At 45.2% G+C, this 15,415-nt stretch overlaps 1 protein-coding gene across 1 annotated transcript in view; it reads left to right on the plus strand.

Annotated features, from left to right (window-relative positions):
* The window catches only part of LOC129250462 (bromodomain-containing protein DDB_G0280777-like), a 73,831-nt gene that overhangs the window by 15,530 nt on the left and 42,886 nt on the right, over window positions 1-15,415 (plus strand). Inside the window, exon 2 of the mRNA XM_054890085.1 lies at window positions 7,000-7,191. Coding sequence (XP_054746060.1) covers window positions 7,000-7,191 — 192 coding nt within the window. The remainder of the gene's footprint in view (window positions 1-6,999; window positions 7,192-15,415) is intronic.

The following is a 15,415-nucleotide window of genomic DNA, read 5'->3' on the forward strand; positions in this document are numbered from 1 at the left end:
ACACCAAGGTGGTACCGCTTAAATCAATAACGTTGCCACGTCTTGAGCTAAGCGCCGCGCATCTTGCCACTAAACTGGTGCGAAGCGTGCTACACTGCTCGTCTGATATTCGCTACCCGCTTTTCGCTTGGACTAACTCTACCATAACATTGGTATGGTTACAAACAGACTCCAGTAGATGGGTGACATTTATAGCCCACTGCGTCGCTGATATTCAAGAAGTTCTGCCTCCTGAATGTTGGAACCACGTTCGTTCTGAACAGAATCCTGCAGATTGCGCTTCACAGGATATAACCCCCTCCGAACTACTACGCTGGTCCTAGTTTCATGAAAAGCACTGAACAATTGTGGAAGCAGAAAATATCTAAAGAGCACACTACTGATCTGGGCGCACGAAATCGCATTCGTGCCCATATGACTAACTCTACAGATCATTGGTCCGTGATGACAAAATACTCATCGTATTCTAAGCTGCGTCGAGTCATTTCCTACGTTTTACGTTTTTTGACCAACATTCGTGCTAACAGGCGGCTCATTGTTATAAAGCGTTTTGGTACGCCGAGTTGCCAAGAGTTATCTGAAGCTGAACTTCATCTAATCACGTATACGCAACGGTTTTATTTTTCGAATGAAATTTCTCTTTGCAGCGCTAAAAGACACATCCCGCTTCGCAGTAGTCTTTTGCGTCTGCAGCCCTTTCTGGATGAAACTTGTGTTCTACATGTTGGGGAAGAATAGAAGATGCTGAAGTCGCTCCAGATGTTAGGTATCCCATTATCTTGCTTAATAATTGTCCGCTTGCTAAATTAATAGTCTGCGATATACACAAGCTCACTTTGCACGCTGGGCCACGCATCATGCAAACTGTCTTGCAACGTCGTTATTGGGTTGTCGGCGCTCGTAGCTTGATCCGTAATCTTGCTTGAAACGTAATCTTACCACACAAGCCATGTGTGATCTACCTGCCACCCGCACAACCTAAGCCCGTTGTTTTACTCAAACTGCTGTCGATTTCGTTCGACCTTACAAGTTCACCAAAAGCTACATTTGCTGTTTCATTTGTATGTGCACTGGTGTGATGCATATCGATGCATTTGTTGGTGACCTGTCAACATCAGCATTTCTAAGTGCGTTTAAAAGGAACACAAATCGCATAGGCTTTTGTAAGGTCATGACATCAGATAACAGTACAAATTTCGTTGGAGCCGAGAAGGAGTTGCGCATCGCATTTCAACAGTGCATGGCTGATGCTAAACTTCGCTCTTTCTTTAAAAAAAAAAAATAAATAATTGGCGCGTACACTTCTGATAGCTGTTTGGCCGAGCTCCTCCTCCTATTTGTGGTGTGCGTCTTGATGTTGTTCCACAAATGGAGGGACCTACAGTTTCAAGCCGACTCCGAACGGCAGATATTTTTATGAGGAGCTTTTTCATGGCAGAAATACACTCGAAGGTTTGCCGTTGCCTGCCGAGGGGCGACCGCTATTTGAAAAATGTTTCTATTAATTTTGCTTGCACCGAGATTCGAACCAACGACCTCTCTGTGAATTCCGAATGGTAATCACGCACCAACCCATTCGGCTATGGCGGCCGCATATCGAATATCGAATGGGGCTTTAATCCACTGGTTGCACCCCATATGGGAGGTTACTGGGAGACTGGAGTCAAACGTGGAAAGTATCATTTAAAACTCGTACTGCGAGCATTTCTACTATCACACGAAGAGTTCAACACAATTCTGACTGAAACAGAAGCTTGCATAAACTCTCTCCCACTCTGTGACAACTCTGGAACTGCTGGTGACTTAGAAGTTCTAACTCCCTGGCAATTCATAGTCGGTGAACCGCTTAAGTCCATCCCGAAACCTGAAGGTCAAGGGTTCCGTGGAAATCTTCGTCAACGATGGCAAGCAATTTCTGCCATGAGACAACATTTCTGGCGTCGTTGGGGAGCCGAGTACCTCGTGAGCTTACAACGTCGCACCAAGTGGTTTCGTTCTTCCCGCAATATTGAAGAAGGTGATGTGGTTGCTGTTTTCAACGAGCCTAATCTTCCGATGAAATGGACGCTTGCATGATTTACCAAATGCCATCCTGGTACCGATGGACGCGTAAGAGTAGTTACGTTGACAACACCGCATGGCGAATTGGTCAAACTATGCCTTTTGCAACGAAAGGAGATTTATTTCATAAAACTAATAACTTTTCGTAAACATTTTTCAAAGCTTTCCATTTTCTTTTTTATTTTTTTATTTTGAAGTTATCAAGACAAATTTTCGATTAAAATAAGTCCTTTGTTCTCCTACATACATGCATAGAACTTACTGCTTTTGTGGAATGTGTTTTCATTATAAACACTTTAGGATTTTGCAACTCTTATTATTTGTTATAATTTTCTGTGAAAATAAGTAGGCTTTGATTGAAAAGATGTATGTCTAAGGAATATTTTGGAAAATAAAATGAGAGAAAAATTGTAATTTTGAAACTGAATCAACGGATTTCATCATTGGATTGGATATATGACTCTCCCAGCAAACAGTTTCATAGCAGCAACATTAAGGATACATTTAGCATAAGCATTTGTAGCCGCATACAGGATTCTCCGCGCAACATTTCATTACCGCATCATTAGGTGTAGAAATCCTTGCTTTATTTTCCTCTGTTTGGAGATTATGGTCTCGAAATAGCATCGACAAATGACGACCACTCAGGTAGTTCGCGGTCCACCTCTTCAGCCCTGGCGGGACTGTCTACAGTAAAATTTTATCTAGTAGCGTGGCATGGCTGACAGTGTCGAAAGCCTTCTTCAGGTCCAACGCTACTAGGACACTCCTCTCGCAGGGGCGGTTTTGGTTAAGCCCGCGGTTTACCTGAGTGTTAATGACGGTAAGTGCCGTGGTGGTGCTGTGCACTCTTCGGAAGCCATGGTGGTGTGAGACCAAGGTCAGATGTTTCGTAAAGAGCACGAGTAGAAGGGCCTTAAGAGTCTTCACTACTGGGGAAAAGAGAGTTGTCGGACCATAAGAATCCCCTTGGTTGGCGGGTTTCTCAGGTTTCAATAGTGGGACCACTCTCCCTCGGGCATTTCTTCGGATCCGGCGAAGTACAACCATTGAAGGTGATATCCACTTTGTCATTGTGCTTCGTTGGGTTCGACAGGGACCTTGCCGTGGACCAAAGCTGACTCACACCAGAGGTGAAGATAAATCCTGCAACTTCCAAATTCAGATCCTTTATACGAGGATCCCCGGGATCGGCCTGGCGTAGGTAAACACGCTCGTTTGCCAGAACAGCTGCTTCAGCTGGGAAATTGGGACGTATGTCCCGGATCCTTCCAGCAGCTATGAAGCGAGCCGCGGCAGCTGTGATCACCGTGCGGAATGCACGTTCGCCTGCGTGCACATCAGTGGGAATGGGGAGAGCGGCGAAGGTGTCTTCGGTAAATTCCGCGAATCTGGTCCAATCAGCTTTATTTAAGTTGATGCATGACGGGTGATCCGCGGAAATAAAGTCGGCGGGTTTCTCGATCGAGATGATAATGGCCAAGTGGTCTGATGCAAGCGATAGCATAGGTCGCCAGGTTATGCTATTTACCAGACCCGCGCTAGCAATTGTGATGTCAGGCAAGCTGCTGCAATTGCCCACTACCCTAGTGGGACGTCGTCGTTTACTGTCGGGAGTCTGAGCGGGGATTTTCTCTAAATCAGCCAATTTATTTATGTCCTTTAAACTTCCGAATATTGCTAGGGCGTTTCAGATAGAAGTCTTTGCTATCCTGCAGGTATGCAAAATGCTTAGGGAACGTGAGACCGAGGGAGACATTAACATTTTTTCCGATAGTCGCGCCGCGATCAAGGCTCTGACGACGCCATGGTGCAGAACCAAACTAGTAAACTCCTGTAAGGAGGATATCAACTCTCTTGGGTGTGCAAGTAACATTTCTCTGATGTGGGTTCCAGGACATAGGAACATAGAGGGAAATCAAATTGCTGATGAGCTTGCCACGAAGGGGACTGAATTGCCCTCAGGGCCCTCCCACCCTGTCAGTGGCATCCCTCTGAGGGTTGTTAAAAGGGAACTGCACAAATTATTTCTTGGGAAAGCGCAGAAAAGATTTCTTCATGTGCTAGTTCGAAAACCTTTTGGCCCCAGTACAATATACGAAGGACTCAGAAAGTCTAGGGGATTCCACGCCATTCAATTTGCGAACTCGTAGAACTGTGAGGGCCTTTCAGAGAGCAAGACTATTGAGTACTTTCGCTGTAAATGTCCGGGTTTGGCAGCTAGACGACTAAGGTCACTGGGCTCTCCTTTTTTCGATAGCCTAGGGCAGTGCGTGAACCCAAGTCCCATCAGTTTTCTCCATTACATCAACAGCTCTGGTTGGCTGTAGATATCTTCCTGTTGAAGGTCTCATAATGGTATCAAAATGGCACTTTAGTGCTACTTGGGGAGTGCCAGAGTAGTACTTCAGCCATTTCACCTACCTACCTATACTTCTAATTCTTTTTATGTGTGGCTTCGAAGGGTCGGCAGACAAAAACAGCATGTTCTAACAGCCCCTAACAAATGCTGTACAACTTTTCCGTATAATGTATATGGTTACTAAATATGAGTGTAGAGTGGAATAATACCTCTAGGTCTTTGATTTGTTCTAAAATTTTCAGTTTAGTCTCTGAAATATGATGTGTATAAATATGGTATCAATTTTTCTGGAATAAAGACCTTGAAAACATGCGAATTCAAATATGACCGATTTTTCTAGCACCTCTTGTAAAGTCTAACTATGTAAGATGGCAATAAAACAGAATCTTCAAAATTCGATGTGACTGAAGTTTTGTTTTCTAGTGCCTCTTTGGAGGTCTTACCAGGTAAATATGGTGCTGTTTAGTTTTTAAAGGCGGAATGAAATCCGAAATATGCTAATTTACTAGGCAATATTTTATGAAAAATCCCTACCAAAAGTAGGGAAAGTTTGAAATATGTAATTTTTTAATTTCGGAAGCAAGTAAAAATTAGTCATTATTATTATGCCTTGAAACAGCCAGTTATTTAATCGAAAAGTTAGAAATATTATATATATGAGGGTGGACTCCGATTATGGCATTAGGGGGTCTGGAGCTTAAAAATGTGGTAAGGGTCTCCCGATGAATCCGATGCAGTAATTGTCGGTCCTCAAGTCCAACGCTACTAAGACACTCCTCTCGCAGGCACTGTTTGGTTAAAACCGTGGTTTATCTGGGCGTTTATGACGGTGAGTGCTGTGCACTCTGCGGAAGCCTTGGTGGTGTCATGTCAAGGTAAGGTCAGATGTTTCGTAAAGAATGGGAGTAGAAGGGCTTCAATAGTCTTCACTACTGGTGAAAGGAGAGTTATTGGATGATAAGAATCCCCTTGGTTAGCGGGTTTCCCAGGTCCCAGCGGGACAACTCTCCCTGATCTCCACTTGTCAGGAATAATGAGAGTGGCCAAGGATATATTGAAAACACGTGTGAGGTACTCTACTCCCAATGGACCCAGTGCCGTCAGTTTAGTGTACGTCAGTTTATGCAGTCGTTTGGTGGCACGACACTGGGATCTGTCGACCGGAGGATGCAGTATGAATTTCCGCCTGAAATAGCTTGCGCATCTCTCCGAGTCCGACGAAGTACAACCACTGAAGGAGATATCCACCTTGTCGTTGTGCTTCGTTCTGTTACACCAGAAGTGAAGTTGCAGGCCTTCAGGTGCTCTTCCCATTTAGTCCATTTGTGTTGGATTACCAGTTGCCGGATTTCCCAATTGAGATCCTTTATGCAAGGATCCCCGGGATCGGCCTGGAGTAGGTGCTCACGCTTGGAACAGCTGCAATCAGCTTTGTTAAAGTTAATGTAGGATGGGTGATCCGCGGAAACAAAGTCGGCAGGTCTCTCGATCGAGATGATAATAGGCAAGTGGTAGCATAGGTCGCTAGGTTATGCTATTTATTAGACCGGCGCTAGCAATTGTAATATCAGGTAAGCTGCTGCAATTGCCCACTACACTGGTGCGGACGTCGTCGTTTACTGTGCTGAATGTCGAATCGTCTATCTGCTCTGTAAATTGATGTCCCCTGGGATCATTTGGTAGGCTTGAATGCCAAATATCGTGATGTACATTGAAGTCACCTACTACCAATCGGTTTTCACCCCTGATGCGCGCACCTATATCAGATTTCGGATGCAGACCTCTGCACCCCTCTTCGGGTGGAGCAGTTTGTGGCAAATGCAGCAATAGAATACTTCTGGTCCAGGGTTGGGTTCCATACCAGCCCTGAAGAGAAGTATTTGGAGCAGACATGCTGCGTAGGATAGCCGTAGGGTGTGGTACAGTACACTAGACAGGGCTAGTTTACTTGGGCGGCAGTTTAGGTCGGGAAAAACCCCGAGGCACTCCGGTAACGCAGAACCGGCTGTCATGGGACAGACAGACGACTGGAAAGTGTTGAGCGCGGCAAAACGAGCACTTACTGATGGAGGACAGGACTACATTTTCCAGATCAACAAGCCAGCAGAGGACCTGCTTTACGCACGATTCTGGTGGATGGCTTGGGGAGTTGGTAGCGTGCACCTTCGCTCAAACAGCGCAACCCGACAGATGACAACCACAACACGCTCGTTGCGGGGGAGGTTTAAAAGGCTCTCGGTATAGAAGATATCGTGGAACCCTCCCTCAATATACAGGAAGTGGAGAAGGGTGAGATGGGTGAAGTATCCTATCCCGAGAAGGTACTGAGGCCAGATGCTGAAGGTCCTTCAGATAAACCTCCATAAAAGTAAGAACGCCTCAGCCGAGCTCCTGCTCAACATAGAGGGAGTCGGCTACGATGTGGCTCTAGTCCAGGAAACATGGATAGCATCGGTCAACATAGTCTCCGGTCTAAAGTCACACAGCTACAACACCTACATCCCGATTGCAAAGAATAAGGTAAGAACAGCGATAATGGTTAAAAAATCATAGTCCCTCTTAATATGATCTGACAGTGATGACGCTGGAGGGCTGCAAAGATGGGAAGGTACTCTTTGGGTCTTGCTATATGCCACATGAGGAAGAAGAACAGATAGAGCTTCGGAAGCTGGTAGAAACTGCTGCCAAAAAGAAGCACGCTCTGCTGGTAGGAACTGACGCAAACGCACATCACACGGTCTGGGATGGTGCGGACAGACACGACCGAGGTGAGTCACTATTTAGTAGAGCTTCATTGTCTGATCAGATACACAAGCTTTCAGGTTACAAATAAATAAATAAATACATAAAGATATATCCTTTAGAAATCCTAAGAATACGAACTAGAACCTATATAGGGATATACTATCAAAAACACCAATGATACCCCGGAAATACAGGTCACTCGTTGCACTTGAGAAAGGGTTGAATTGTGTGCAACTACCTCGGTAATAACATATCCTGCCTCCCAACACGTAAGAGACGCAAGGTGAAGCCTCCTTGGTGGAACAATAAATTAGGAGGACAAATGCGTAGCGGTCATGAATTCTACAAGTTAACCAAAGTTACTGAGAATGAGTTCCGTTGGGAGGAGCATAGGGATCTACTAAAAGTATACAAGAAAGAAATGCGGAGAGGCAAGAGGGAATTTTGGAAAGATTGGAGGATAGTAAGGAAGTGCCTAGGCTTAGGAAACAACTATCCACGGAACCATCTATGCCAAGAAGAATACGAAAAGTTAACGGGGACTGGGTTGACAGTTGCGAGGACTCTCTAGAAGGCCTAGTCAGCACACACCTCTAGATCTGGACCCTAGATAAGATATTGTGTACGACATCTCCTGATGTGCCTGGGCTCGAGCAGGTGTCTGCACGGGTGAGGCCTCAGGTAACATCCTAGCAGAAACTGCTTACTGAGCAATTTGTTACGCTCCCTAATAGCCAGCATTAGGGCCTCATCATGTAGATGTTGTATAGGTGACATCAGAAGACATCCTGTCACGCTGCTTAGTGGAGTGTTTTGGCAGGTCTGAAGCTTCGTCCACTGCGAATCACTGGCTCCAGGCGACCAGACAGGCGCAGCATAGTTTTGAACCGGTCGGCCTATTGCTTTAAAGTCGACAGCAACATTTCCTTGTCTTTGCCCCAAGTGCTGCCGGCGAGCGGCTTGAGAACCTTGTTGCGATTCTGTATTTTAGTTGCAATAGCGGTTGTATGCGATGAGAATAAGAGCAGGCTGCCAAAGGTGACTCCCAATATTTTGGGGTGGTTAACCGTCGGAATTTGTGTAGCATCGACTTTCACCTTGAGTTGTAGCTTGACCTCCTTTGTCCAGGTGCTGAAAAGGGTCGCCGTGGATTTAGTGGGGGCAAGTTCTAAATTCCTCGCAGTGTAGAAGCGAGAAAGGCTGGCGAGGTAGTCGTTTACCTTGGAGCGTAGGCCATCAATGTCATTGCCCGACGCCATTATCGTCGAGTCGTCGGCGTATTAGACCAGGGAGACTCCCTCTGGTGGCTGTGGGTGTTTCGAGATATAGAAGTTGAAAAGCAAGGCTGAAAGGACACCACCCTACGGTACGCCCTGCTTTATTTTCCTCTGTTTAGATGTTTGGTCTCGAAATAGGCAGTGTCGACTGATAAATATCATCTAGTAGCGTGGCGTGGCTGACTGGGGCGAAAGCCTTGTGTAGGCCCAACGCTACTAGGACAGTTCACTCGCAGGGGCGGTTTTGGTTGAGCCCGAGGTTCATCTGAGTTTTAATGACGGTGAGCGCTGTACCCCTGTGCACTCTTCGGAAGTCATGCTGGTGTGAGGCTGGGGTCAGGAGTTTCGTGTAGAGTGAGAGTAGAAGGGCTTGAAAAGTTGTTTTTGTGGGTATTGTTGTAGCAGTAACTTCGTCCTGTCATTTTAGTGTAGTCACCGGTCGTTTTCGTCTAGTTCATCTAACGGCAGGCCCGGGAAACTAGGTATTTCGACAGGTTGGGTCCAGAGGGAGAGGGGTGTTAGATGAGTGGGAATGTGAAAAGGTGGTTAGTGTCGTACTAGTATGTCACGTTCAATTCTGGATAAGTAGGAGTTTATCCTGCTACAGTACCCAGAACGTAATTGTGCCAGTGTTACGCGTGTCTCACGCGGAACCTGGAAGTCTTCATCTGCTGTAGGTGGTGGTTGGACACCGATTACGGCATTCACAGAGCGGGAGATTAAGAAGATGGTGACGGTCTCCCGGTGAATGTCGTTTAATGTCTGTCTAAACACTGTTTGGTCCAGTAGATTTCTGTTAGTTTTGTCCTGGATCTCGTCGGCGTAGTTTAATAGGTGTCTCCTGACGAGCCTAGGAGGCGGCTCAGGCTCGAGCAGGTGTTTGCAAGGGTGAAACCTACGGTAGCACCCCAGCAGGAACTGCTTGCTGATCAGTTTATTGTGCTCCATTACAGGGAGCATTTGTGCCTCATTGTTAAGGTGTTGAATAGGGAGCATCTGGAGGCAACCGGTCGCTGTTCGAATGGCAGTATTTTGGCATGTCTGTAGCTTTATCCACTGCGTGTCGCTAGTTCCAGGCGACGAGGCAGACGCAGCATAGTTTAGAACCGGCCGACCAATTGCCTTAAATGTCGATAGCAACAGTTCTTTGTCTTTGTTGCGATTTTGGACCTTAGTAACAATTGCGGTTGTATGCGCTGAGAAGGATAGCAAACTGTCAAAGGTCACACCCAAAATTTTGGGATTGTTTACCGTCGGAATTGGTGTGTCATCGACTTTTACCTTGAGGGACAGTTTGACCTCCTTTGTCCAGGTAGTAAAGAGGGTCGCCGTGGATTTAGTGGGGGAAAGTTGGAAATTCCTCGCAGTGAAAAAGCGAGAAAGGCCGGTGAGGTAGCTGTTCCCTTTGGAGCGCAGACCATCGATGTCATTGCCCGACGCCATTATCGTGCAGTTGTCAGCTTATGAGACCACAGAGACTCCCTCCGGTGGTTGGAGGAGCTTGGAAATGTAGAAGTAGAACAGCAAGAGTGAAAGGACACCACCCTGCGGTACACCTTGGTTTATCTTCCTCTACTTTGATATTTGGTCTCGAAAAAGCACTGACTATAACGACCGCTCTGTTAGTTTTCGGACCACCTTTTCAGCCCTGGCGGGAGTGTCGACTGATAAATATCATCTAGTAGCGTGCAATGGCTGACTGTATCGAAAGCTTTCTTCAGGTCAGTCCTCTCGCAGGGGCGGTTTTGGTTAAGCCCGCACTTTATCTGGGCGTTTATGGCGGTGAGTGCAGTGGTGGTACTATGCATTCGTCGGAAACCACGCTGAGTGGGGCTGGGGCCAGGTGTTTCGTGAAGAGTGGGAGTAGGAGGGCTTCAAGTGTCTTCACTACTAGGGAAAGCAGTGTTATCGGACGATGAGATTCCCCTTGGTTGGCGGGTTTCCCAGATTTAAGTAGTGCGACCACTCTCCATGCTTTCCACTTGTCAGGGATGATGAGAGGGACCAAAGACAAATTGAAAACCTTTGTGAGAAATCTTACTCCCAACGGTCCCAGGTGCTTCAACATCAGCGGGTTCAGCCCGTCAGGGCCAATAGCTTTTGAGGATTTCAATTTGTTGATGGCCCTCTGAACCTCATCACAGGAGAAAGCAAGTGGCGCACTGTCGTTTGCTAGTTTGTGCATCCTTCTGGAGGCACGACGCTTGGCCCTGTCGACCGGAGGATGCAGTATAAAAAGCCGGTTAAAATAGCTCGCGCATCTCTTCGAGTCCGACGAAAAGCAACCGTTGAAGGTGATATCCACCTTGTCGTTGTGCTTCGTCGGGTTCGACAGAGACCTAACGGTGGACCAGAGCTTACTCACCTCAGTGATCAGGTCTTCAGGTGCTTGTTGTTGTTTTTAACAGCATAGTTAGCCCTGTCAGTGTAGGTATATCATCTGTCGTCTTCGTCTAGCTCATCGAGGGGTAGGCCCAGGAAACATGCTGTTTCGACAGGTTGGGTCCAGAGGGAGAGGGGGGTTAGATGAGTCTGATTTAGGGGGCATGTAAAGAGGTGGTTAGTGTCGTGCGGGGTACCTTCACATGCCGGACATGCGTTTGGTATGTCGGGGTCGATTCTGGATAGGTAGGAGTTTAACCTGCTACAATATCCAGAACGTAATTGTGCCAATGTTACACGAGTCTCACGGGGAAGCTGGAGCTCTTCATCTGCAATGGGTGGTGGTTGGACTCCGATTACGGCATTCACGGGACGGGACTTCATGAAGGTAGTAACGGTCTCCCGGTTAATGTCGTTTATTGACTGTCTGAATACTGTCCTGTCCAGTAGGTCTCGGTCAGTTTTGTCCTGGAGTTCGTCAGCGTAGTCGAGGAGGTGTCTCCTGACGTGCCTGGGAGGCGGCTCAGGCTCAAGCAGGTGTCTGCAGGGGTGAAACCTACGGTAACACCCCAGCAGGAACTGCTTGCTGAGCAATTTGTTGTGCTCCGCTACTGGGAGCATTTGTGCCTCGTTGTGCAGGTGTTGTATGGGTGACTTCAGGAGGCACCCGGTCGCTGTCCGAATGGCGGTATTCTGACATGTCTGAAGCTTTATCCACTGCGAATCACTAGTACCAGGCGACCAGAGAGGCGCAGCATAGTTTAAAACCGGCCGACCAATTGCCTTAAATGTCGAAAGCAACAGTTCTTTGTCCTTGCCCCAAGTGCTGCCGGCCAGCGATTTGAGGACCTTGTTGCGATTTTGGACTTTAGTGGCAATTGCGGTTGTATGCGCAGAGAAGGAGAGCAAGCTGTCAAAGGTTACACCCAAAATTTTGGGGTTATTCACAGTCGGAATTGGTGTGTCGTCGACTTTTACCTTAAGGGACAGCTTGACCTCCTTTGTCCAGGTGGTGAAGAGGGTCGCCGTGGACTTGGTGGGGGAAAGTTGGAGGTTCCTCGCAGTGAAAAAGCGAGAAAGGTCGGTGAGGTAGTGGTTCACTTTGGAACACAGGCCATCGATGTCATTGCCCGACGCCATTATCGTGCAATCGTCAGCGTATGAGATCAGGGAAACTCCCGCTGGTGGTTGGGGGAGCTTCGAGATGTAGAAGTTAAAAAGCAAGGGTGAAAGGACACCACCCTGCGGTACGCCTTGCTTAATCTTCCTCTGCTTTTAGTCCAGTCAAAAGAGGATTTAACTTCGTAATTTTAGGAGTATGCGAGTTTATGGTTTTATTATGGAAAGCCCATCACTGTGAACTTAAGTTTGAGTTTTCGGGGTCGGGGGTTGTGTCCCGCGGCCGCCATCTTGGAAATAAGGGTGCAACTGGTTTTTTGCGATTAACTCGTGAATTTCGAAAGTTACGAAAATTTTGTAAAATACTTTTTTGTAGATAATAATATTATCTACAACTTTCATTCAAAACGTTTTATTGTAAAATTAATAATAAAAAAGTTATAAACAAAATTACGCGAAAAATTAAGGGATGCATTGTTTTAAAGCGTAATAACTTTTTTTTATTGATTTTATGGAAAATATACATCAGAGCTTTTTTATATAGCATTCTTTTGTGAACATTTTTGTCTAAAAGTTTTTTCCGCTATCTTTATTTAGTCGTATGATTTTGAGCTGCTAAGCGGAGCAACCAATACATTAGCGAAGCGCGTACATGATTACACAGGCCGACAAAATTTAACCAACATTCAGACCCAGAAACCAGACTATATATTTCCAAAGGTTTATGATGCGCTAAATCCAAATCTGGCCTCAGAATTGCTCTATCAGCTCTGGTTTTCGAGATATCCTAACCTAAAAGTGCAAAAAACACCATTTTTGCCCATATTTGAGGTTATGTAGCCTTGCAGATGTTTTCTTTCACTAAAATTAAAGGATGGCATCTTTAAATACAATCCTTCTTTTTTCAAATGGCGTTTTGTTTGCTCAAATATCATTTTTTTTTCGCAGAGATATCGCATTTAGAAATTTTCATGTTTCGAAATGTTCCTACACCTGAAAATCGATTAAGATAACATAGACATTAAAGTGGTGCACAAATGACTTGCTTATTACAAAGCAACAAGTCACACATTGCATGTGACACTGTTTGTGAAGACAAAAAGCAATGTAGGCACATAACTTGAACAGCAACGAAGAAAAACTGTCTTCAACAAGCAATACTACTTCGGCTCTATCGACAGTGCACGAATTGCACGACGCTGCTTATATGCTTGCATGGCAATGGTAGAAAAACATTCTCATACAAGCTTTGCCGAAAGACATCAAGTACAATGTGTGAATTGGTGTCATCATACCATCATTTGCCATCATACCAAACATTAACTGCCTATTTGATTTTAAAATATCAGGAATTCATGTAAGTAAATAGTCCACATTTGACACAATTCACTTGTTTCAATTGAATTGTTTTTCATTGCCTTTCAGTGTCATTGCTTTTCTTGCTATCTTGCCGAAATATGTGTGTTGTGATAATGCTGAGAGAGAAACAAGTCATACAAAAGCATGATTTGGTTTTCTCTCTAGCTGCTATTGCCTGTTACTGTTAGTTGAGAACAAAACACTGCATTGTTGTGTGAATTTAGCAAATGACTTGAAAGCACATATACATATGTCGACTTGTGCACCACTTTAATAGACATGATATATTCGATTACTAATTTTCTTGAATTGAGTCTTATTTTTCTTAAAATTTTGTCTCACACCATAAGTGTCCTGACTCACCACATCCCTACACTATCTAACCTTTGGGTACCGAGTCACACACAGCCCTAACCCCTAGAAACTACCCCTATCATACCGCGAGCAGGCTTTCCCACAAACTCCAAATTTACATACTATTAATCCATATATTTCAGGCCCTCAAACTCAAGAAAATTAGTAAGCGACTATATCATGTCTATGTTATCTTAATCGATTTTCAGGTGTAGGAACATTTCGAAACATGAAAATTTCAAAATGCGATATCTCTGCGAAAAAAAATGATATTTGAGCAAACAAAACGCCATTTGAAAAAAGAAGGATTGTATTTAAAGATGCCATCCTTTAATTTTAGTGAAAGAAAACATCTGCAAGGCTACATAACCTCAAATATGGGCAAAAATGGTGTTTTTTGCACTTTTAGGTTAGGATATCTCGAAAACCAGAGCTGATAGAGCAATTCTGAGGCCAGATTTGGATTTAGCGCATCATAAACCTTTGGAAATATATAGTCTGGTTTCTGGGTCTGAATGTTGGTTAAATTTTGTCGGCCTGTGTAATCATGTACGCGCTTCGCTAATGTATTGGTTGCTCCGCTTAGCAGCTCAAAATCATACGACTAAATAAAGATAGCGGAAAAAACTTTTAGACAAAAATGTTCACAAAAGAATGCTCTATAAAAACGCTCTGATGTATATTTTCCATAAAATCAATAAAAAAAAAGTTATTACGCTTTAAAACAATGCATCCCTTAATTTTTCGCGTAATTTTGTTTATAACTTTTTTATTATTAATTTTACAATAAAACGTTTTGAATGAAAGTTGTAGATAATATTATTATCTACAAAAAAGTATTTTACAAAATTTTCGTAACTTTCGAAATTCACGAGATAATCGCAAAAAACCAGTTGCACCCTTATTTCCAAGATGGCGGCCGCGGGACACAACCCCCGACCCCGAAAACTCAAATTTAAGTTCACAGTGATGGGTTTTACATAATAAAACCATAAACTCGCATACTCCTAAAATTACGAAGTTGGCTATTTTTTTCGTCTCTTTTGACTGGACTATTTGACATTTGATCTCGAAAAATCACTGACGAGTGCCGACCGCTCAGGTAGTTCGCGGACCACCTCTTCAGCCCTGGCGGGAGTGTCGACTGATAAATATCATCTAGTAGCGTGGAATGGCTGACTGTATCGAAAGCCTTCTTTAGGTCCAACGCTACTAGGACAGTCCTCTCGCAGGGGCGGTTTTGGTTAAGCCCGCGATTTATCTGGGCGTTTATGGCGGTGAGTGCTGTGGTGGTGCTGTGCACTCGTCGGAATCCGTGCTGATGTGGGGATGGGGCCAGGTGTGTCGTGAAGAGTGGGAGTAGGAGGGCTTCAAGTGTCTTCACTACTGGGGAAAGGAGAGTTATCGGCCGATAAGACTCCCCTGGGTTGGCGGGTTTCCCAGGTTTCAATAGTGGGACCACTCTCCCTGCTTTCCACTTGTCAGGGATGATGAGAGTGGCCAGAGGCAAATTGAAGACCCTTGTGAGGTATCCTACTGCTTCAGCATCAGCAAGTTAAGTCCGTCAGGGCCAATGGCTTTCGATGATTTCGACTTGTTGATGGCCCCCTTAACCTCATCACCGGAGAAGGTAAGTGGCGCACTGTCGTTCGTCAGTTTGTGCAGCCTTCTGGTAACACGACGTTTGGTTCTGTCGCCCGGAGGATGCAGTGTAAACAGCCGGCTAAAATAGCTCGCGCATCTCTTCGGGTCCGAC

Source organism: Anastrepha obliqua, chromosome 6 (genome assembly GCF_027943255.1).
Source record: "Anastrepha obliqua isolate idAnaObli1 chromosome 6, idAnaObli1_1.0, whole genome shotgun sequence".
Classification (NCBI taxonomy): Eukaryota; Metazoa; Arthropoda; class Insecta; order Diptera; family Tephritidae; genus Anastrepha; species Anastrepha obliqua.